Source organism: Taurulus bubalis (assembly GCF_910589615.1).
Source record: "Taurulus bubalis genome assembly, chromosome: 15".
In the NCBI taxonomy this organism is placed as follows: domain Eukaryota; kingdom Metazoa; phylum Chordata; class Actinopteri; order Perciformes; family Cottidae; genus Taurulus; species Taurulus bubalis.
The window spans coordinates 607184-630948 of NC_136603.1; the positions used below are offsets into that span (position 1 = coordinate 607184).

At 49.6% G+C, this 23765-nt stretch overlaps 1 protein-coding gene across 1 annotated transcript; it reads left to right on the top strand.

Annotated features, from left to right (window-relative positions):
* Positions 1-10864: 10864 nt before the first annotated feature.
* On the top strand, positions 10865-21541 carry zdhhc1 (zDHHC palmitoyltransferase 1). Its single transcript, XM_079230894.1, has 11 exons — positions 10865-11018; positions 11482-11695; positions 11787-11962; positions 12044-12145; positions 16898-17022; positions 18533-18688; positions 18772-18902; positions 19482-19570; positions 19665-19779; positions 20035-20110; positions 20371-21541. The coding sequence occupies exons 2-11, from the start codon at positions 11483-11485 to the stop codon at positions 20898-20900; spliced, it is 1713 nt and encodes a 570-aa protein (XP_079087020.1). The 5' UTR covers positions 10865-11018; position 11482; the 3' UTR covers positions 20901-21541.
* The last annotated feature ends 2224 nt before the right edge of the window (positions 21542-23765 follow it).

Here is a 23765-nt window from a genome sequence, read left to right on the forward strand (position 1 = left end):
GTCTCATGTCGGTCTCTTGTCGGTCTCTTGTCGGTCTCATGTCGGTCTCATGTCGGTCTCTTGTCGGCCTCATGTCGACCTCATGTCGGTCTCATGTCGGTCTCTTGTCGGCCTCATGTCGTCCTCTTGTCGGTCTCATGTCGGCCTCATGTCGGTCTCTTGTCGGTCTCTTGTCGGTCTCATGTCGGTCTCATGTCGGTCTCATGTCGACCTCATGTCGGCCTCATGTCGGTCTCATGTCGGTCTCATGTCGACCTCATGTCGGTCTCATGTCGGTCTCATGTCGACCTCATGTCGGTCTCTTGTCGGTCTCTTGTCGGTCTCATGTCGGTCTCTTGTCGGTCTCATGTCGTCCTCTTGTCGGTCTCATGTCGGTCTCATGTCGGTCTCTTGTCGGCCTCATGTCGTCCTCTTGTCGGTCTCATGTCGGCCTCATGTCGGTCTCATGTCGGTCTCATGTCGACCTCATGTCGGTCTCTTGTCGGTCTCATGTCGGTCTCTTGTCGGTCTCATGTCGTCCTCTTGTCGGTCTCATGTCGGTCTCATGTCGGTCTCTTGTCGGCCTCATGTCGTCCTCTTGTCGGTCTCATGTCGGCCTCATGTCGGTCTCATGTCGGTCTCATGTCGACCTCATGTCGGTCTCTTGTCGGTCTCATGTCGGTCTCTTGTCGGCCTCATGTCGTCCTCATGTCGGTCTCATGTCGGTCTCTTGTCGGCCTCATGTCGTCCTCATGTCGGTCTCATGTCGGTCTCTTGTCGGTCTCATGTCGGCCTCATGTCGGCCTCATGTCGGTCTCATGTCGGCCTCATGTCGGTCTCTTGTCGGCCTCATGTCGGCCTCATGTCGGTCTCATGTCGGCCTCATGTCGGTCTCATGTCGGTCTCATGTCGGTCTCATGTCGGTCTCTTGTCGGTCTCTTGTCGGTCTCATGTCGACCTCATGTCGGTCTCTTGTCGGTCTCTTGTCGGTCTCATGTCGGCCTCATGTCGGTCTCTTGTCGTCTCATGTCGACCTCATGTCGGTCTCATGTCGGTCTCTTGTCGGTCTCATGTCGGTCTCTTGTCGGTCTCATGTCGGTCTCTTGTCGGTCTCTTTTCGGCCTCATGTCGGTCTCTTGTCGGTCTCATGTCGACCTCATGTCGGTCTCTTGTCGGTCTCATGTCGGCCTCATGTCGGTCTCTTGTCGGTCTCATGTCGACCTCATGTCGGTCTCTTTTCGGCCTCATGTCGGTCTCTTGTCGGTCTCATGTCGGTCTCATGTCGGTCTCTTGTCGGTCTCTTTTCGGCCTCATGTCGGTCTCTTGTCGGTCTCATGTCGGTCTCATGTCGGTCTCTTGTCGGTCTCTTGTCGGCCTCATGTCGGTCTCTTGTCGGTCTCATGTCGGTCTCATGTCGGTCTCTTGTCGGTCTCTTTTCGGCCTCATGTCGACCTCATGTCGACCTCATGTCGGTCTCTTGTCGGTCATATGTCGGTCTCTTGTCGGTCTCTTTTCGGCCTCATGTCGACCTCATGTCGGTCTCATGTCGGTCTCTTGTCGGTCTCATGTCGGTCTCTTTTCGGCCTCATGTCGGTCTCTTGTCGGTCTCTTGTCGGTCTCATGTCGGTCTCTTGTCGGTCTCTTGTCGGTCTCATGTCGGTCTCATGTCGATCTCTTGTCGGTCTCTTTTCGGCCTCATGTCGACCTCATGTTGGTCTCATGTCTCATGTTTTTTTGTCCTTTGTTGACACAGAATGTAAACATAAGGATTTAATGGAGATTTATAAAAGTCAAATTGATTTCATGGAGAAGAGGTGTGATTGTTTTTCAGAAGACGTTAGGCGTCAGATACATCTGGGCTGACAACATAAAGATGTTCTGATTATTTAATCCTGACGCTTCTGTAAACTCAATCCTGACTTTTTACAAAGTTGAGCATTTACAGAAAGTTCAAACTGTGTCTGTCTCTCCTGAAGGAAACAAACTGCTTTGTGTTTCCTCCGGACTGGCAGGCGTTGAGAGAAAGCCTCGTGTTCCCTCAGGAAACCGTTTGGGATAATCTGCTGTGAAAACAAGAGTTCCCAAACAGAGACCTGGATTAAAGCCGGGGACAACATGGCCGTTACATAAAGGCCAGTTGTTGTTTTGGACGGAGGTGTAAATACTACTTCTCGTGGCTCCGGTTCTAAACGTCATGCTCCTGGCGGGGAGGCGGCAGGTGAGCCGATAAGCAGGTTGGCAGTAGTAACTCGTACCAGCTTTAGCGGGATTGAACTAAAGCTTTCCTAAACGTCCAGGCAGACCGGCCGGGGTGAACCTCCTCAGACGACATGGACGTTCCATACCCAACGAGACAATCACAGTTTGGGGCTTCTGGGTAATAACTCTCAGCTCACACAACCTTAAAAGTGTGTCACGCCAACCAACCGCAGGTTTACTCCTAGAGTGTGTGAAGCGCTGAGGTCCAAGAGGCTATTACCTCATTTGGATCGATCCAGCACTAGATGGGAGAATGACCTGGAAATTAACTCAGATATTCCTTTAATGTACAGGATTAGAGCAGCAAACGGGGTAAAGTGCACACCAGAGACAAAGACATGTGGATGAGGACCCGCTGGTAGGGCTCCCTCCATTTCTACATTCACCATCAGCGCCATTTCACTCCATAAGAACTGCACAAATACAACGATATGTTTTGGGCATTGCTCCTCTCCACTTGGCAGAGCCCTGAACTCCAGAGGTCTTGGCGGTGGGACACCATACCCAGTGCCCACGCAGCGGATCCATGAGGACACTTGTTTACCTTCACTCAATCCAACCTTAACAATAGAACCTCGGGAAAGATCCCAGAAATGTTGCTGGTCTTTGCAAAAAAAAAGAAGATGAAATGGAAATCAGATCCCTCTCTCTTCTAACTGTTCTAACTCAATTACTGAGAACAGTGTGAATGTGACCAACGGTAGAGCTGCCAGGAAGGATTAGTGTGTGTGTGTGTGTGTGTGTGTGTGTGTGTGTGTGTGTGTGTGTGTGTGTGTGTGTGTGTGTGTGTGTGTGGGACAATGTGTCCTCCTGATGCGACCAATCAACACGGCTCAGATTGAACTGAATGGGAGGACTGGTTCAGGTCTCAGATGGTCTGGTTCAGACAAACTCATCCTCATCTCGTTAATGAAGTCCTGGTTCTGAGTCCGACTCTTTAATGAAGTCCTGGTTCTGAGTCCGACTCTTTAATGAAGTCCTGGTTCTGAGCCCGACTCTTTAATAAAGTCCTGGTTCTGAACCCGACTCTTTAATAAAGTCCTGGTTCTGAGCCCGAGTCTTTAATGAAGTCCTGGTTCTGATCCTCATCTCTTTAATAAAGTCCTGGTTCTGATCCTCATCTCTTTAATAAAGTCCTGGTTCTGAGCGTGACTCACTGGACTCTAACTCTCGTCGTAAAAGCGTATTTTAAGAGGCCAGAACATGAAAGCAGCAGAGCTCAGTGTGTGAGAGTCCTCTACCTCCTCTTTATGAGGCCTTCTGGCTCATAAAGTGTGTTTTATGGAGCAGAACTTTGTCCCACAAACAAACACCATAAACCAGCTGAGGACTCTTCCCGTCCTCTGGGGTCACCGTGAAGACGTGAGCACCGACCAGAGAGACACCGCTCTTTGTAGCGTTAGAGTTCATCGTGGGGCCGCTGTCCAAGTTTCACCTCCAAGATGCTAACAGAGTTAACATAGCTAACAGAGCTAACAGAGCTACCAGAGTTAACAGAGTTAAAGAGCTAACAGTGCTAACAGAGCTAACAGAGCTACCAGAGTTAACAGAGTTAAAGAGCTAACAGAGCTACCAGAGCTAACAGACTTAAAGAGCTAACAGAGCTAACAGAGCTACGAGAGTTAACAGAGTTAAAGAGCTAACAGTGCTAACAGTGCTAACAGAGTTAACAGAGCTAACAGAGTTAAAGAGCTAACAGATCTAACAGTGCTAACAGAGTTAACAGAGCTAACATAGTTAACAGCTAACAGAGCTAACAGAGCTACCAGAGTTAACAGAGTTAAAGAGCAAACAGTGCTAACAGTGCTAACAGAGTAAACAGAGCTAACAGGGTTAAAGAGCTAACAGATCTAACAGTGCTAACAGAGTTAACAGAGCTAACATAGTTAAAGAGCTAACAGAGCTAACAGAGCTAACAGAGTAAACAGAGCTTACAGAGTTAAAGAGCTAACAGAGCTAACAGAGCTAACAGAGTTAAAGAGCTAACAGAGCTAACATAGTTAAAAGAGCTAACAGAGTTAACATAGCTAACATAGTTAACATAGCTAACATAATTAAAGAGCTAACCGTGCTAACAGAGCTAACAGAGTTAAAGAGCTAACAGAGCTAACAGAAACTTTAGGTAGTTCTTTACACTCGCACAGCGACGCCTTCGGTCTCAATGGTGTTAGCTAAAACCACTCTGAACATTTAGCACTTTTGTTTTGTCAAACACGTAGAGGAGGCTGACTCAGTTAGCTTGATGCTAACTCTGTGACGTGATCATCAGCTGGAAAAGGTTTTCTATTTATTATATATTCTATTTATTTATTATTGTGTGAATGAAAATAGAACAAAGCTCTTTACCATGAAAACCCACTGAGTTTATCAGGTGGAGGATGACAGACTCTAATCCGATCAGAGCTATTGATCTTGTCTTGTTGCATGATTGAAACATGAGGACATCCCATAATAACGTCAGGTGGTCCTGTCAGCTTCCTGTTATTGCTCTGATGGCGGGAGAGTGACTCAGACCTAAGAACACCCTGTCCTGGACCGAGGAGACCCGGCCTCGGTGTGTGGGGTGTGGTGTGTGTGAGAGTGTGTGTGTGTGTGTGTGTGAGAGTGTGTGTGTGTGTGAGTGTGTGTGGGGTGTGGTGTGTGTGAGAGTGTGTGTGTGTGTGTGTGTGAGAGTGTGTGTGTGTGTGTGTGTGTGTGTGTGTGTGTGTGTGTGTGTGTGTGTGTGTGTGTGTGTGTGTGTGTGAGTGTGATTTAGCACGAGGACCCGCATTACGGACCTAATCCTGATCATAATGTGCTAATTGGTCCCAAATGTTTAGTGGATGATGACCTGGGCCCTGTTTCTCGTACCTGGCTAAACAAAGTCAAGCAAATGTCCTAATCTCCATCTTAAATGAGCGAGATGATTGACATCAGGCTATCTGGGTTTCTTCACGGCTGATCCGCGCTGAAACGTCTCGTTAATTCTAGCCAGACGTCAGTCATCTGGATAAATGCGCCGCTCCTCTTCAGAAGGATAATAATGGAGCACTGACACCACCATGTTCTAACAGTTCAATGGACAATAAACTCAGAGGAACCTCTTTTTATTTCTCTACTGAGAAGCAGGAGATGATCATGAAGGCATATGAGGAAGTCAGTACCGTAGTCATTCACAGCAAACGCGTTGAGAATATTCCAACGTTTTTGCAACATTGTTGCCTTGAACGCAACTTTAACTCCGCCCCAACTACGAGACACAAGCGTCGCAAATATATCAGACAAGTTAAATGCGTCAGTGTTGGGAAAATGTATCGGCTAATTTGAAGTGCTTCATCACCCAAATCAACCAGATTATATTTACGAATAAATATATACTCATGAGGATATATGTACTGTATGCACGTATGAATCATGTACTATATATGTGTATATGAGTTTGAATATGTGTATGGGCGGATCAGTATGTATGTATTATTCATAATCAGAAATTCAATCAATTGAAGCAGTGAAAATAAACTGTGTGTGATTCTCTGTATTCTCATCACGATCACCTTAATCATGTTCTACAATAATGATATGTACGGTGTACTAATAACACTGTCATATAATTATGATGCTTTCAACACATCCATAAGTTTCTTAAGAGCTAAATAAACTTAAGAACAGCGGCTGACAGTCTGTGTCTGAGACGATCAGCTGCGCCTGTGGTGATCAATGTCCGCGGCTCGAGAAGCTCTCTAAATAATTATTTCTTGCCGGCAAAATCTATATCGCCGCGTACAGGAAGTCATGATGATGTAAAGGATGGATCCTGGAGATCTGAAAGAACTCTCCCTATAAAACTAATATAACTAATATCGCTCCTTCATCAATGAGGAAGAAGCTGCCATTTTTGTCCGGTGGGAGTGTCCAGTTTATCCAGTGAATTTCAGTAAACCTGCCCGGGAGCAGGTTTAAATTTTTGGCTGTGTTGCTATGGTGATTTATCTAAGCTTGCTTCGAGAAACCAGAAACCGAGAAAGCCTGACCTACGTCATCTTATCCTGACAATTAGCCCGCTAACTCAGTAAACCAGGTACGAGAAATAGGGCCCTGGACACACACACACACACACACACACACACACACACACACACACACACACACACACACACACACACACACACACACACTCTCACACACCACACACACACAGGAATTATCTGGAATAATATGTCTTCAGGGTGTCCATTATCAGGAATAATATGTCTTCAGAGTGTCCTTTATCAGGAATAATATGTCTTCAGGTTGTCCATTATCAGGAATAATATGTCTTCAGGTTGTCCATTATCAGGAATAATATGTCTTCAGAGTGTCCATTATCAGGAATAATATGTCTTCAGGTTGTCCATTATCAGGAATAATATGTCTTCAGAGTGTCCTTTATCAGGAATAATATGTCTTCAGGTTGTCCATTATCAGGAATAATATGTCTTCAGGTTGTCCATTATCAGGAATAATATGTCTTCAGAGTGTCCATTATCAGGAATAATATGTCTTCAGGTTGTCCATTATCAGGAATAATATGTCTTCAGGGTGTCCTTTATCAGGAATAATATGTCTTCAGAGTGTCCTTTATCAGGAATAATAGAGACACAATGAGCGAACGCCTGAAATCTGAATTAAATTATTGGAGGAAATTTAATACAAAATCAGAACCACAAACTAAAAACAGATGAAACAGCTGTCTGGATAAAATAACTGAACCAGAACCTCTGAGACCCCGAGAGGATCATTGGTTATAATAACAAATACAGAAATAAATAAAAACAGAAGTACATTATTAAAGTAATACATTCTTTGGCAGCAGCAGGTATGGGATCAGATCCTTCAGAAAACCAAGCAGTTCTCTGATCTGAAACCACATGGAGTCTCACGTCTTCAGAGCAGCTCTCTTTCTAAACTCAGTCAAAACAACAGCGTGTTGTGAGACAGAGAGGAACTCTGATTGGTCCTCCCCAAGTCACATGACCTCACAGGTTGCAGCTCTCTGGAGGACCAGAGTCCACTTCAGACCAAAACAACCAGACACAGGAACCCAAACAACCAGACACAGGAACCCCAAACAACCAGACACAGGAACCCAAACCCACCAGACACAAGAACCCAAAACAACCAAACACAGGAACCCAAAACCAGCAGACACAGGAACCAGCAGACACAGGAACCCAGAACCACCAGACACAGGAACCCAAAACAACCAGACACAGGAACCAGCAGACACAGGAACCCAAAATCAGCAGACACAGGAACCAGCAGACACAGGAACCCGGAACCAGCAGACACAAGAACCCAAAATCAGCAGACACAGGAACCAGCAGACACAGGAACCCAGAACCAGCAGACACAGGAACCAGCAGACACAGGAACCCAGAACCAGCAGACACAGGAACCCAGAACCAGTAGACACAGGAACCAGCAGAAACAGGAACCCAGAACCAGTAGACACAGGAACCCAGAACCAGTAGACACAGGAACCAGCAGACACAGGAACCCAGAACCAGTAGACACAGGAACCAGCAGACACAGGAACCCAGAACCAGCAGACACAGGAACCCAGAACCAGCAGACACAGAAACTCAAACCCACCAGACACAGGAACCCAAAACCAGCAGACACATGAACCAGCAGACACAGGAACCCCAAACAACCAGACACAGGAACCCCAAACAACCAGACACAGGAACCCAAAACAACCAGACACAGGAACCCAAAACAACCAGACACAGGAACCCCAAACCCACCAGACACAGGAACCCAACACCAGCAGACACAGGAACCCCAAACAACCAGACACAGGAACCCAACACCAGCAGACACAGGAACCCAAAACAACCAGACACAGGAACTCAAAACAACCAGACACAGGAACCCAAAACCCACCAGACACAGGAACCCCAAACAACCAGACACAGGAACCCAAACCCACCAGACACAAGAACCCAAAACAACCAGTCACAGGAACCCAAAACAACCAGTCACAGGAACCCAAAACCAGCAGACACAGGAACCAGCAGACACATTAACCCAGAACCAGCAGACACAGGAACCTAGAACCAGCAGACACAGGAACCCAAAACAACCAGACACAGGAACCCAGAACCAGCAGACACAGGAACCAGCAGACACAGGAACCAGCAGACACAGGAACCCAGAACCAGCAGACACAGGAACCAGCAGACACAGGAACCCAAAAACCAGCAGACACAGGAACCCAAACCCACCAGACACAGGAGCCCAAACCCACCAGACACAGGAACCCAAAACAACCAGACACAGGAACCCAAAACCAGCAGACACAGGAACCCAAAACCAGCAGACACAGGAACCAGCAGACGCATTAACCTAGAACCAGCAGACACAGGAACCACCAGACACAGGAGCCCAAACCCACCAGACACAGGAACCCAAAACCAGCAGACACATGAACCAGCAGACACATGAACCAGCAGACACAGGAACCCCAAACAACCAGACACAGGAACCCAAAACCAGCAGACACAGGAACCCAAAACCAGCAGACACAGGAACCCCAAACAACCAGACACAGGAACCCAAAACCAGCAGGCACATGAACCAGCAGACACATGAACCAGCAGACACAGGAACCCCAAACAACCAGACACAGGAACCCAAAACCAGCAGACACAGGAACCCAAAACCAGCAGACACAGGAACCCCAAATAACCAGACACAGGAACCCAAAACCAACAGACACATGAACCAGCAGACACAGGAACCCCAAACAACCAGACACAGGAACCCAAAACCAACAGACACATGAACCAGCAGACACAGGAACCCCAAACAACCAGACACAGGAACCCAGAACCAACCAGACACAGGAACCCAAAACAACCAGACACAGGAACCCCAAACCAACCAGACACAGGAACCCCAAACAACCAGACACAGGAACCCAAAACAACCAGACACAGGAACCCAAAACAACCAGACACAGGAACCCAAAACCCACCAGACACAGGAACCCAAAACAACCAGACACAGGAACCCCAAACCAACCAGACACAGGAACCCCAAACAACCAGACACAGGAACCCCAAACCAACCAGACACAGGAACCCCAAACAACCAGACACAGAAACCCAAAACAACCAGACACAGGAACCCCAAACCCACCAGACACAGGAACCCAAAACAACCAGACACAGGAACCCAAAACCCACCAGACACAGGAACCCAAAACAGCCAGACACAGGAACCCAAAACAACCAGACACAGGAACCTAGAACCAGCAGACACAGGAACCCAAAACCCACCAGACACAGGAACCCAAACCCACCAGACACAGGAACCCAAAACAACCAGACACAGGAACCTAGAACCAGCAGACACAGGAACCAGAACCAGCAGACACAGGAACCAGCAGACACAGGAACCCAAAACAACCAGACACAGGAACCCAGAGCCAGCAGACACATGAACCAGCAGACACAGGAACCAGAACCAGCAGACACAGGAACCAGAACCAGCAGACACAGGAACAGCTCCTGTCCTCTGGAGTCACTCTGATGAACACCAGACTCCTCTATCAGATACTCTGGTCTCTAATGTCTCTTTATATTCATCTGGTTCATTGTATATAATATGTGTTTATGTGTGTATATATATATATATATATATATATATATATATATATATATATATATATATATATATATATATATATATATATATATTTATGTATGATGAGAGAAACGTGTAACCGGAGTCATTAAATGATATTCTATTCTATTATTTGACATTATTTGACATTATGACATTGTATTATATTATATTATATCATTTGACATTATGACATTATAGTATACTATATGACATTATATTATATTGTATTATATTATTTGACATACTACATTACATGATATTATACTACATTACATTATATTACATTACTTTATATGACATTTTACTACATTATATTACATTGAATTATATTATATTATATTATATGACATTACATTCTGTTAAATGACATTATACTACATTACATTGTGTTATATAACATTATACTATACATATGTTATTTATATTAGTATGCAGCTGCTGCCCCCTGCTGGCTTTCCTGCGTCCTCACAGCTGTCAGTGTCTGCGGCTGGTCCCATGTCAGCGCATGCGCAGCGGGCAGTGGGCAGGATCTGCCAGTGACCAATCGGAGCGGACCTGTAGCGTTACCGTGGCAACGGCATACAGCGCATGAGCCGGGAGAGGGAGGTGGCCGCAGCTATGCTAACAGGCTAACTAGCTCGTGAGCTCAGGTTTCACCGTTAAATATGTAAAATAATCTTCTGCGTAACAAACATTTACTTCCGAGGCCCGTCGCCCGGCCCGTACGCGTTCATTGTGAGCCACTAAACGTGTATTTAGAGGCTCGGCGTTAGCTCGGTGCTAGCTCGGTGCTAGCTCAGATGACGTCACTGAGCAAGGCGCTAACTACCGGAAGTTACCCGGTCCTCTCCATCAGCGGCCTGGTCCGGACTATGGGACGGGATGCAGCGGACCGTAGCGGACCTTAGGGGACCGGAGGGCCCGTAGCGGACCGTAGGGGACCGTAGCGGACCTTAGGGGACCGGAGGGCCCGTAGCGGACCGTAGCGGACCTTAGGGGACCGGAGGACCCGTAGCGGACCGTAGCGGACCCTAGGGGACCCGGAGCGGACCGTAGAGGACCATAGCGGACCGCAGCGGACCCTAGGGGACCCGGAGCGGACCCGGAGGGCCCGTGAAACCCGGACACAGGTGAGTCCACAGTGATCGATATCACTGATCACTGATCAGTTCAGATGATATCAATATGTGTGACGGAAGCAGTGGCACCCTGTAACATGAATACTGAGGCAGGAGAGGACTCGTTGATCACGTGATCAGGTGATAATAAAGCAGTACTAGTATTATAATACTGACGATAATAAAGCGTTACTAGTATTATAATACTGATGATAATAAAGCAGTACTAGTATTATAATACTGATGATAATAAAGCAGTACTAGTATTATAATACTGATGATAATAAAGCAGTACTAGTATTATAATACTGAAGATAAAACAGTACTAGTATTATAATACTGAAGATAATAAAGCAGTGCTAGTATTATAATACTGATGACCGGTGTGTGTCCCACCCGGTGCCCGATCAGAAGTAACTGTGTGTGTCCTGTGTGTGTGTCCTGCGTGTGTGTCCTGCGTGTGTCCTGCGTGCAGGATGGATGCGTGCAGCGGGAACCCGAACCGCACGGCCCCGGTGGGCCCTTCCCCGCTGGGCCCGTCCCCGCTGGGCTCCAGGACCAACGGGTGGAGCTGGCCCCCGCATCCCTTCCAGCTGCTGGCCTGGCTGCTCTTCGTCTTCTTCGCCGTCACCGGGCTCGGCGTGTTCGTGCCGCTGCTGCCGGCTCACTGGATCCCCGCCGGCTACATCGTATCCTTCAGCTGGGTGGGCGGCGTGGTTAAGTCACGTGACCCCGCGGTCCGATCAGAACCAGCGTTGTGTGTCCTGACGGGTGCCTCAGTGTACGGGCGTCATGTTCACCTGTCACCTGTGCGTGCACCTGATGGCCGTGACCGTCGACCCGGCCGACCGCAACGTCAGAACCAAGAGCGACAGAGGCCCGGCCCCCGAGTTCGACCGGTCCAAACACGCACACGTCATCGAGAACTGCCACTGCTTCCTGTGCCAGGTGGACGTGTGAGTGTGTGTGTGAGTGTGTGTGAGTGTGTGAGTGTGTGTATGTGAGTGTATCATTGACCAGTGTGTGTGTTGTTTCAGAGGTCCCAAGTCAAAGCACTGCAGTGCCTGCAACAAGTGTGTTTCTAACTTCGACCACCACTGTCGCTGGCTCAACAACTGTGTGGGGAGCAGGAACTACAAGTGAGTCTGCTAGTACTACGACTTCTGTTCTTCTGGGTTTAGACAAAAGACAGACTCAGCAGTTCAATGTGTACTCAGCAGTTCAGTGTGTACCGGCCTGATAACCCAAGGACCCAAAAGCACAACTCAGGAAGGCATAGGTACAGAATATGATTCCTTTACTCAACAGGTAACACACAAGGAACGCTAGGTTCAAAAACACAAGACAATCTGGCAGGGGACAAGTGCAAGTGAGGGGACCTAAGTAGTGAAGACTAGGTGCAAGGAATGAGGGCTGACGAGGAGGGAGTGACTGATGAAGGGGGCGTGCAGCAGGATCTGAAATGACAGGACAGTTAGTAAACAGACAGGCAGAAAATAACTTAAAGAAAAGTGTGGAGCTTAACCTTGACAGAATCCCCCCTCTAAGGGACGGCTCCTGACGTCCCAAAGTCATCGCCACGCTGGCGAAGGGGATCTGAGGGAGGACTAATACTCCTCCGACATCTCCGCCCTCTCCTCATCGGCGGGTGAATTGTCCTGGTCGGAGGACGGCTCCTCCTCGATGTCTGACTCTGCCGACGGAAGAGAGGGAGCAGAGTTCGGCTGGGTAGCCCCCGTGGGCACAGGACCCTTGGAGGGCTGGTCAGGGTGGCTGCAGTGAAACTCTTATGAGAGGGGCATCCAGAATGTGTCGGGCCGGGACCCAGCATCTCTCCTCCGGGCCGTAGCCCTCCCAGTCCACCAGGTATTGTAACCCTCTCCCACGACGGCGGGACGAAGTAGGCGACGAACCGTGTAGGTAAGACCTCCATCGATGAACCACGGTGGAGGCTGTACTGCAGGGACCAGTGGACACTCCCGAACCGGCTTGACTCTGGAGATGTGGAATGACGGATGGACCCGCATGGCCCGGGGCAGCTTGAGCCTCACCGCTGCAGGATTGATGACCTTCAGGACCTCGAATGGTCCGATGATCCTGGGTGCCAACTTCTTTGCCTCCACTCGCAAGGGTAGGTCCCTGGTCGACAGCCACACCTTCTGGCCAACCTGGCAGGTGGGGGCCTTGGAGCGGCGCCGGTTGGCCGCTGCGGAGTAACGGTTGGCTGAGCTGAGGAGCGCAACTCTGGCCTTGGCCCAGGTACGGTGGCAGCGGCGGACGAAAGCCTGGACCGAGGGGCAGGAAACCTCCTTCTCCAGGGCCGAGAACAATGGAGGTTGAAACCCGTAGGCACACTGGAACGGGGACATTCCAGTGGCAGAGCTGGTCAAGGTGTTGTGAGCATACTCCACCCACAGGAGCTGCTGGGATCAGGATGCTGGAGTTTTGGAGACCAAGCACCGTAGAGCTGTCTCCATCTCCTGGTTCTTGCGCTCAGTCTGGCCATTAGACTGTGGGTGGAATCCCGATGACAGGCTGGCTGTGGCCCCGATTAGCGTGCACAACTCCCTCCAGAAGACTGACGTGAACTGAGGACCCCAGTCGGAGACTACATCCGTGGGAAGACCGTGAAGCCGGAAGACATGCAGCAGAACCAGCTCAGCAGTCTCCTTGGCCGAAGGCAGCTTGGGCAGGAGAACAAAGTGGGCCATCTTGCTGAACCGATCTACCACCGTTAGGATGGTGGTATGCTTGTTGGACAGCGGGAGAGCGGTCACAAAGTCCAGGGAGATGTGAGACCAGGGCCGATGAGGCACAGACAGAGGTTGCAGGAAACCAGCGGGAGCCTGGTGGGAAGGTTTGTGCCGGTTGCAGACAGGACAGGCTTTGACGAATTCCCGGGTGTCCTTCTCCAGAGTAGCCCACCAGAACCTCTGCTGCAAGGCATCCTTAGTACGCTGGCTCCCAGGATGGCAAGTGAGCTTGGAGCTATGGGCCCACTGGAGGACCTCGGACCTCAGGGTCTGGGGAACGAACAGGCGGTCAGGGGGACAGGAGCTCGGCCCGGGCTGGGCCTCCAGGGCAGCCTTGACTCTCTCCTCTACCTCCCAGGTGATAGAGGCAACCAGAACAGGGGCAGACAGGATCTTGTCAGTGCAAGGGGTGGAATCCCCCTTGTCCACAAACTGGCGTGACAGGGCGTCCGGCTTGACGTTACGGGTTCCGGGCCGGTAACAGAGGGAAAGTTAAACCGGGTAAAAAACAGAGACCATCTGGCTTGCCGAGAGTTCAGTCTCCTAGCGGACTGAATGTACTCAAGGTTCTTGTGATCAGTCCAACACAAAAATGGCAGACTGGTCCCCTCAAGCCAGTGACGCCACTCCTCAAGGGCCAGCTTAACGGCAAGCAGCTCTCGGTTCCCCACGTCATAGTTCCTCTCTGCCGGTGAGAGCCGCCTGGAAAAGAAGGCGCATGGGTGGAGCTTCTGGTCACTGGCAGACCGCTGGGACAGGATGGCCCCCACCCCTACATCGGAGGCGTCCACCTCCACCACAAACTGTCTCTCTGGGTCGGGGACTTGCAGGATGGGGGCCGACGTAAACCGGGCCTTCAGGTTCTGGAAGGCCTCCTCAACCGAAGGTGACCACCGAAACTGCACTCTAGGGGAGGTAAGTGCCGTGAGTGGAGCAGCCACGGTGCTATATCTGCGGATAAACCGCCGATAGAAATTGGCGAACCCCAGGAATCGTTGAACATGGTGGAAAATGAGAATGTCATCAAGGTAGACAAATACCTGCTTGTTCAGCATGTCTCTCAGCACATCGTTCACCAGTGCCTGGAAGACGGCTGGGGCATTTGTCAGACCGAAGGGCATCACCAGGTACTCATAATGTCCAGTGTGGGTGTTGAAAGCTGTCTTCCACTCGTCCCCCTCTCGGATCCGGACCAAATGATAGGCGTTACGTAGGTCTAACTTGGTGAAGATGGTAGCCCCTCGCAGCAACTCAAAGGCAGAAGAGATGAGTGGGTAGCGGTTCTTGATGGTAATGTCATTGAGGCCCCTGTAGTCAATGCATGGCCTAAGTGACTTGTCCCTCTTCCCTACGAAGAAGAACCCCACACCTGCAGGTGAAGAAGAGGGACGGATGATCCCAGCAGCTAGGGAGGAACTGATGTACGCCTTCATGGCCTCTCTCTCAGGTGCCGACAAGGATAGAGACGGCCCCTGGGCGGGGTGGTGCCTGGTTGCAGGTTAATGCAGCAGTCGTAGGGACGATGTGGGGGCAGGGATGCGGCCTTGACCTTACTGAATACCTCCCGAAAGTCATGGTACTCCGTAGGCACTCCTGACAGGTCCGACTCAGAGCTGGGGCAAGCTGACTGCGGAACTGCAGCAGCTTGCAGAGTCTTGTGGTTCGGCTCAGCAGTACCGCCCCTGTTACGGGCGAAACTCCAAGGCATAATCCACCACAGTCCGGTCTCCCTGACGCAGCTCCGCTAGTCCCCCGCTTGGATCTGGGCCCTTGGAAACCGCCCCGAAAACCTTACGAAGCGCTGCAGAAAACAACAGGAACGAAGAGCAGGCCGGCGTGCGTCTCTCCCATTCAGCGGTACCCCACAGTCGCGCTCTGTCAGTCAGGTGGTTGATGGTGAAGGCTACCTTAGCCTCCTCCGAGGCGAAGGTGTGGGGCTGCAGAGAGAACAGGATGGAGCAGTTTGTGATGTATGGGTTGCAGCCCTCAGGTTGTCCAGCGTAGCGCTCCGGAGTACCCACACGAGGCTCGTGTGTTGGCACAGGCGCCGGTGAGACCGGAGGTGGAGAGGCAGGAGACGGCGCAGCGGCTACCAGCTGGGTCAGGACCGTCGTCAGTTGTAGCATCTGGGCGGTCATCGCCGTCATAGCCTGCTCCTGGACTGCTGCAAACCGCCGTGTCTCCGCAGCGAAGTGGACCATCTGCGCCTCGTGCTGCTGGAGGGCATTCTCGATCCTCTCGAACCGGCTTGCTGCAGAAGGTTGTGCTGGGTCCATAATTGGCCAGATTGTAATGTAACGGCCCGATAACCCAAGGACCCAAAAGCACAACTCAGGAAGGCAGAAGTACAGAATATGATTCCTTTACTCAACAGGTAACTACAGGTAACACACAGGGAACGCTGGAGAGCTAGGTTCAAAAACACAAGACAATCTGGCAGGGGACAAGTGCAAGTGAGGGGACCTAAGTAGTGAAGACTAATGAGGGGATGTGCTACAGGTGAGACAGGGATGGACCAGGTGCAAGGAATGAGGACTGACGAGGAGGGAGTGACTGATGAAGGGGGCGTGCAGCAGGATCTGAAATGACAGGACAGTTAGAATACAGACAGGCAGACAGGATGAAAATAACTTAAAGAAAAGTGTGGAGCTTAACCTTGAAACAGTGTGTACTCAGCAGTGCAGTGTGTACTCAGCAGTGTGTACTCAGCAGTGCAGTGTGTACTCAGCAGTGTGTACTCAGCAGTGCAGTGTGTACTCAGCAGTGTGTACTCAGCAGTGTGTACTCAGCAGTGCAGTGTGTACTCAGCAGTGCAGTGTGTACTCAGCAGTGTGTACTCAGCAGTATGTACTCAGCAGTGTGTACTCAGCAGTGCAGTGTGTACTCAGCAGTGTGTACTCAGCAGTATGTACTCAGCAGTGTGTACTCAGCAGTGCAGTGTGTACTCAGCAGTGTGTACTCAGCAGTGCAGTGTGTACTCAGCAGTGTGTACTCAGCAGTGTGTACTCAGCAGTGCAGTGTGTACTCAGCAGTGTGTACTCAGCAGTGTGTACTCAGCAGTGCAGTGTGTACTCAGCAGTGCAGTGTGTACTCAGCAGTGCAGTGTGTACTCAGCAGTGCTGTGTTCTGTCTCCTCAGGTTGTTCCTCCACAGCGTGGTCTCAGCTCTGTTGGGGGTCTCTCTGGTTCTGGTCGTTGCCTCTTACGTCTTCATTGAGTTTTTTCTGGACCCGTCCAAACTCCGCTCTGACAAACACTTCCTGGGTAAGACCTGACCTCTGACCTCTGAGCCAGCATGAGAAGATCTGGTTCATCGGATCACGATGTTTTCCAGATTATCAGTGGCGGGCCGTGGATTTTCTAACTGGGCCTTGAGTGGATCAGCTGTTTGCTGAAAAATTATTACAATACATGTAGTGTATTTGTGAAAAACAATTACATTATAAAATAGATATAACTTTTAATTATAAAATTAAAATAAAAAAAATAAAAAAAGATAAAATAGCTATAACTTTGTGATTGTGTTTAGGCCAGCAGAGAAGGCTTACAGGCCCTGACGGCCACCACTGATGTTGAGGTTATTGAGGAGTCATTTCTGTATTTGTGATGGACTTGAGAGCAGCTATTGCTTCATAGACACAGGTCACTGGTTACCATGGTGATTGGGCAGACTACTAAACCATCGTAAACCCCGGCTTCAGAGGCAAAATGGTCAGATCACCAAACTAGTCTCAATCAACAGAGAGGAAAGAAGCAGCCGAACGCGCTGATATGCTTGATCTTCTTGTGGAGTTAAAAATGTGACCGTGAGCGTCAGCGGAGCTGTTGCTCCTCATCTCTGTATTTAAAATGAGTGTCACTGAGTGGCAGACTGATTATTAGACTGGACTGTGGAGTTAATGAAAACAACCTTTCAAACGACTGAATTTGACATAAAACCGTGACTCCGATGGTGTAAATATGTGAATCAGGAGAAGCACAAGACTTGTGTGAACAAGTCCGTGTCCTTAATGTGTAGAAATGAGAGCTAAGTTCAGTTCATAAAGTCTCCTGCTGCTTCATGAGAGAACACGGTGGTCAGATCCAACATGGAGTCCATGGAGCAGCTGCTGACTTCATGTCTCTTTCAGGCTTGCTGACAAAAACATTAAAGTTTGTTGGATTCCACGACGCATGTGAACCACAAACACAAGAAAACTACGTTTTGATGTAAACATGACGACCCTGAACTGAAAAAAAAGAACAGACACAAGCCACCTGATGCTTTTTTTAAATATATGTTGTTTATAGTTTGAAGTTAAAAGGTTTGAAGCTGCAGTTTGAAGACAAGTGTTTTGTATGTATGTATTTATTTATATTTATAGTATACTTTATACAGTTAATATATTGTTCAATTTGAAGAGAAAAAAATTGCCTTGGCAATAAAAAAGTATGGGTTCAGGCACCGTTTAGGTACCGGTATCGGAAAGAAAAAAAAACGATACCTATCCCTACTGAAGAGTGAACATTGTGAAAAATACAAATATAAATAAAAATATGAATATTTTACACACCCATTGTAAACTCTGAAAAGGCCCAAACATGTTCCTAAACTTGAACAATAATTACATGAAAACTGTGCTAGCTATCAACAACCTTTGTCAACGTTTTAAACTGTAAATCATTTCTCTACGTTGAAGCATGGCGAGTCACTATGGCACAAAGATAAGTGTTTTTATTCTCTTCACGCGGAATCCTCATTCAAGTGAATGGGACAACTTCTTGCCGTCCCCAGTGAGGAACGAGACGGCGCTGTGGTTCGTGTTCCTGCCGGTGTCCCCCGTCCCGTCCTCGGCAGCGGTGATCCCCGGCCTGGCGGCCGTCACCGTGGCTCTGGGTCTGCTGTCCTGCGTGCTGCTCTGCCACCTGCTGTGCTTCCACCTGTACCTGAGTAAGAGCAGCGCACCTGAGTGTGTTCGGGGGAAGGTACAGAGCTGCCGTCCTCATGTGTGTGTGTGTGTGTGTGTGTCACAGTGTGGAACAGGCTCAGCACCTTTGAGTACATTGTGCGTCAGCGTCACCGTCAGGACGGCAGAGAGTCCAGGACACCGGGACCAAGACCCCTGAAGGAGCCGGCCGCTCCGCCGGCGGCCCTCCTCCTCCAGGTAACTGGGGCTCCGCTGGCGGCCATGTTGGCTCAGCATCAGTCTTCATGTAAACATCCCTTTAAAAGCTGTTCATGTAAACATCCCTTTAAGAGCGGACTCCTCCCCTTTAAGAGCTGACTCCTCCCCTTTAAGAGCTGACTCCACCACTTTAAGAGCTGACTCCACCCCTTTAAGAATAGACTCCTCCCCTTTAAGAGTTGACCCCCATGTAAGAGCAGACTCCTCCCCCTTTAAGAGCTGACTCCTCCCCCTTAAGAACAGACTCCATCCCTTTAAGAGCTGACTCCACCCCTTTAATAATAGACTCCTCCCCTTTAAGAGTGGACTCCTCCCATTTAAGAGCTGACCCCCCCTTTAAGAGTGGACTCCTCCCCCTTTAAGAGCGGACTCCTCCCTTTTAAGAGCGGACTCCTCCTCTTAAGAGCAGACTCCACCCCTTTAAGAGCAGACTCCACCCCCTCAAGAACAGACTCCACCCCTTTAAGAGTGGACTCCACCCCTTTAACAGCGGACTCCTCCCCTTTAACAGCGGACTCCTCCCCTTTAACTCTGGCTCTGTTCTTGCGCCCCCTTCAGGACAGGAACTACCCGGGGCCTCTGGGCTACACCAACCCTCAGCCGGCTGAGGAGGAGTCCACTACGGCGTGTGCGTCTGGGGGGGCAGAGTAAGTCCTGGTCCTGGAGCAGCCGCTGCCATTGGCTGAGGCTGTCAGTAAACGTGTGTGTGTGTGTGTGTGTGTGTGTGTGTGTGTGTGGCAGGTTCCTGTCTAACGGCAGAGTGAGGACCGTGTCGAGTCCTGTCATGGAGGAAGAAGCTCCGCCCACAACGTCTACTGAGCTGAAAGCAGGAGAACACACACACCAACGCACACAGGTACACACACACACACACACACACACCAACGCACACAGGTAAACGCACACACACACCGACGCACACACACACACACACACACACACACACACACACACACACACACACCCTTCAGAGAAGCGTTGATGTGGTTGTTTCCTTCTGGTTCTCATCTTCATTCATGTATTCATTTTGTGTGTCGTTTCTCAGTGTGACATCACACCTGAACGCCGTCTCCTGATTGGCCAATGAGAGTGTGTCTTTGTGTCTTCACAGAAAAGGAAGAAGAAGGTCCGTAAAGTTCCAGTAGAGGTCACCAGAGGGCACTGCCCGGGTTCAGCCCCGCCCCCTGGTACACTCACATACACACACACACAAACATATACATATGTCTTTCTCACCTTGTGAGGACGTCAATGATGTCATGTCTCCCCCTACACCTTCAGGTCCACATGATGAACTCTATCTACACACATTTACACAACAGCTACACATCAATATAATGATTCATTAGAAGCCTTTGTGTGTGTGTTGACATGTGTGTGTTGATGTGTGTGTGTGTGTGTGTGTGTGTGTGTGTGTGTGTGTGTGTGTGTGTGTGTGTTGTCCTAGAGTCCGGCAGTGTGTCCAGTGTGTCTCTGGGTCAGCGGCTCTCTTTCCCAGCATGCCCTCTGAGGGCCTCCCTGCTCCCCCTGGTCCCGTCCCCCCTGGCCCCGCCCCCCATCCAGGCCGCCGCCCCTCCTGCTGAGTACCACTCTGACTCTGCAGAGTCTCTGGAGGAGATCCCCGTGGCGCTAGCCAAGCTGGGCTCCTCGTCCTCTGCTGCCGGAAATGGCTCCACGTCCTCACACATAGGGGTCCGGGGGGTCCCGGCGGTCCCGGGGATTCCCCTCCCCTCCCCCCAGCCCCGGACTAAGAGGAAGGCCGCCTCCTCCCGCCCAAATAAGGGCGCCTCCGAGTTGAGGTTCGAGATGGCCTCGGCCCGGCCGCCCGTGGTGTTCGTCAGCCGGGCCAGCGGAGAGGCCGCCGGGGCCCGGCAGGAGGGCCCGGGTCTGGGCCGGAGGCTGACCGGCTCCGGGGCCAGGCCCGGGTCCAGACCGGGGTTCCGGGGCTCGGGGGCAACGTCCTGGGTGGAGCTGTGAAGGAACAATCTTTGTTTACCTCTAAAGACTTGTTTTTGTATCTCTGAATATTTGTTGTTGTTAACGAAGACTTTTTAACCCTGAATGCCAAAAGGTGAAGAGAACCTGTGCACCTGAAAGGTGAAGAGAACCTCTGCACGTAAAACACATACAACACGTAAAACACATACAACACGTAAAACACATACAACACGTGAAACACATACAACACGTAAAACACATACAACACGTAAAACACATACAACACGTAAAACACATACAACACGTAAAACACATACAACACGTAAAACACATACAACACGTGAAACACATACAACACGTAAAACACATACAACACGTAAAACACATACAACACGTGAAACACATACAACACGTAAAACACATACAACACGTAAAACACATACAACACGTAAAACACATACAACACGTAAAACACATACAACACGTGAAACACATACAACACGTAAAACACATACAACACGTGAAACACATACAACACGTAAAACACATACAACACGTAAAACACATACAACACGTAAAACACATACAACACATACATGATCAAGTTTAAATTATTAAAACTCACTATTATCAAATATTTCTCTGTTCAGTTCCAGATACCGCAGAGCGTCGGGTTCTTTCACGGCTCATTTGACTTGTTTCACAATAAAAGACTGAAAACTGACTTTCTGGTACTTTCATATCCATCCTTCCTCGTGAAGAGACGAGCTGGGGAACCTCAAAAGATCAGCCTTTGGTTCTGTTGCTCAAGAACGTTTCATCAAGAACCAGATTTAACCAAACCAACAAATAGAGACGTTCATTTGGGAGAGTTTGAGTATATTTGGTCTTCAAGACCATAAACCTCAGGAACCCCTCAAACAGAACCCTGGGGAACCCCACAAACAGAACCCTCAGGAACCCCAAAAACACAGAACCCTGAGAACCCTAAGGTAAGCGACAAACACAGAACCCTCAGGTACCCCACAAACACAGAACCCTCAGGAACCCCTCAAACAGAACCCTGAGAAAACCCACAAACACAGAACCCTGGGCAACCCCACAAACACAGAATCCTCAGGTACCCCACAAACAAAGAAACCTCAGGAACCCCTCAAACAGAACCCTGAGGAACCCCACAAACACCGAACCCTCAGGTACCCCACAAACACAGAAACCTCAGAAACCCCTCAAACAGAACCCTGGGGAGTCCCACAAACACAGAACTCTGAGAAAACCCACAAACACAGAACCCTGGGGAACCCCACAAATACAAAACCCTCAGGTACCACACAAACACAGACACCTCAGGAACCCCTCAAACATAATCCTGGGGAGCCCCACAAACACAGAACCTTGGGGAAACCCACAAAAACAGAACCCTCAGGTACCCCACAAACACAGAACCCTGGGGAAACCCACAAACACAGAACCCTCAGGTACCCCACAAACACAGAACCCTGAGAAAACCCACAAACAGAACCCTAGGGATCCCCACACACAGAACCCTCAGGTACCCCACAAACACAGAACCCAGGGGAACCCCACACACATAGAACCCTAGGAGCCCCACAAAAGAGGAGATGGGAAGGAACTGTCTTGAATGTTTGGCAGCGAGTTCGACCAGCAGAACCAGTGGAACCAGTGCTGTCAAAATGAAGTGTGGAACTCGGATGGAGCAGAAGAAGAGCGAGGAGGGTGTGTGTGTGTTGTTGTTGCTTGTCACCATCCCTTAGCGATGAGAGGAAGGGTTGCCCCGGCAACCAGTCCCAACAACATCATAACAGTGTCAATCAAAAAGGAGCAATGAGAAATGCACACACACACACACACACACACACACACACACACACACACACACACACACACACACACACACACACACACACTCTTTGTGTGTTCAACAATCTCATTATGGTTTCCTTTGAATTGTTTGATCCTGATGCTGCAACACCTTGATATGCCGAGGTCGCCGTGGGGTCGACCTGTCAATCACCTGGTAGCCCCGCCCTAAAGCATCCCATAATCTACTAAATGAACATCATGCTGTATTGAAGAAGACTTGAAACTAGTAGAGTCATTTATATAGACTTCTATACAACCAGAGGAGTCACCCCCTGGTGGTCAGGAGAGAGAATGCAGCTTTAACACATGAAGCATAGACTTCTATGCAACCAGAGGAGTCACCCCCTGGTGGTCAGGAGAGAGAATGCAGCTTTAACACATGAAGCATAGACTTCTATACAACCAGAGGAGTCACCCCCTGGTGGTCAGGAGAGAGAATGCAGCTTTAACACATGAAGCATAGACTTCTATACAACCAGAGGAGTCACCCCCTGGTGGTCAGGAGAGAGAATGCAGCTTTAACACATGAAGAATATAATTCTATACAACCAGAGGAGTCACCCCCTGGTGGTCAGGAGAGAGAATGCAGCTTGAACACATGAAGAATATACTTCTATACAACCAGAGGAGTCACCCCCTGGTGGTCAGGAGAGAGAATGCAGCTTGAACACATGAAGCATAGACTTCTATGCAAACGCTGTTCCAGCAGCTTTCCTCATCCCTTCAGAACTCGTGCAGAAGGAAACTCCTCTCGGGAGGGAAGGGAACACGTCTGCAGTCAACACTGGTCTGAAAGCTGCGTGTCACATGACTCTGTGTCACATGACTCCCTGGTCTCTGGAGTCGCTCACACCCTGAACAACAGACAGCTGCTTCCTGCTGACATAACCACTCACATGAGGTCATTTCCTCCCGAGCCCCAGAGTGTTAGTACACTGTTGTGTTCACGTCCTTTACTTCAGCAGTGGTTACTGACTGATGACTACAGACATGTTAATGATCCAATCTAAACTACCATGA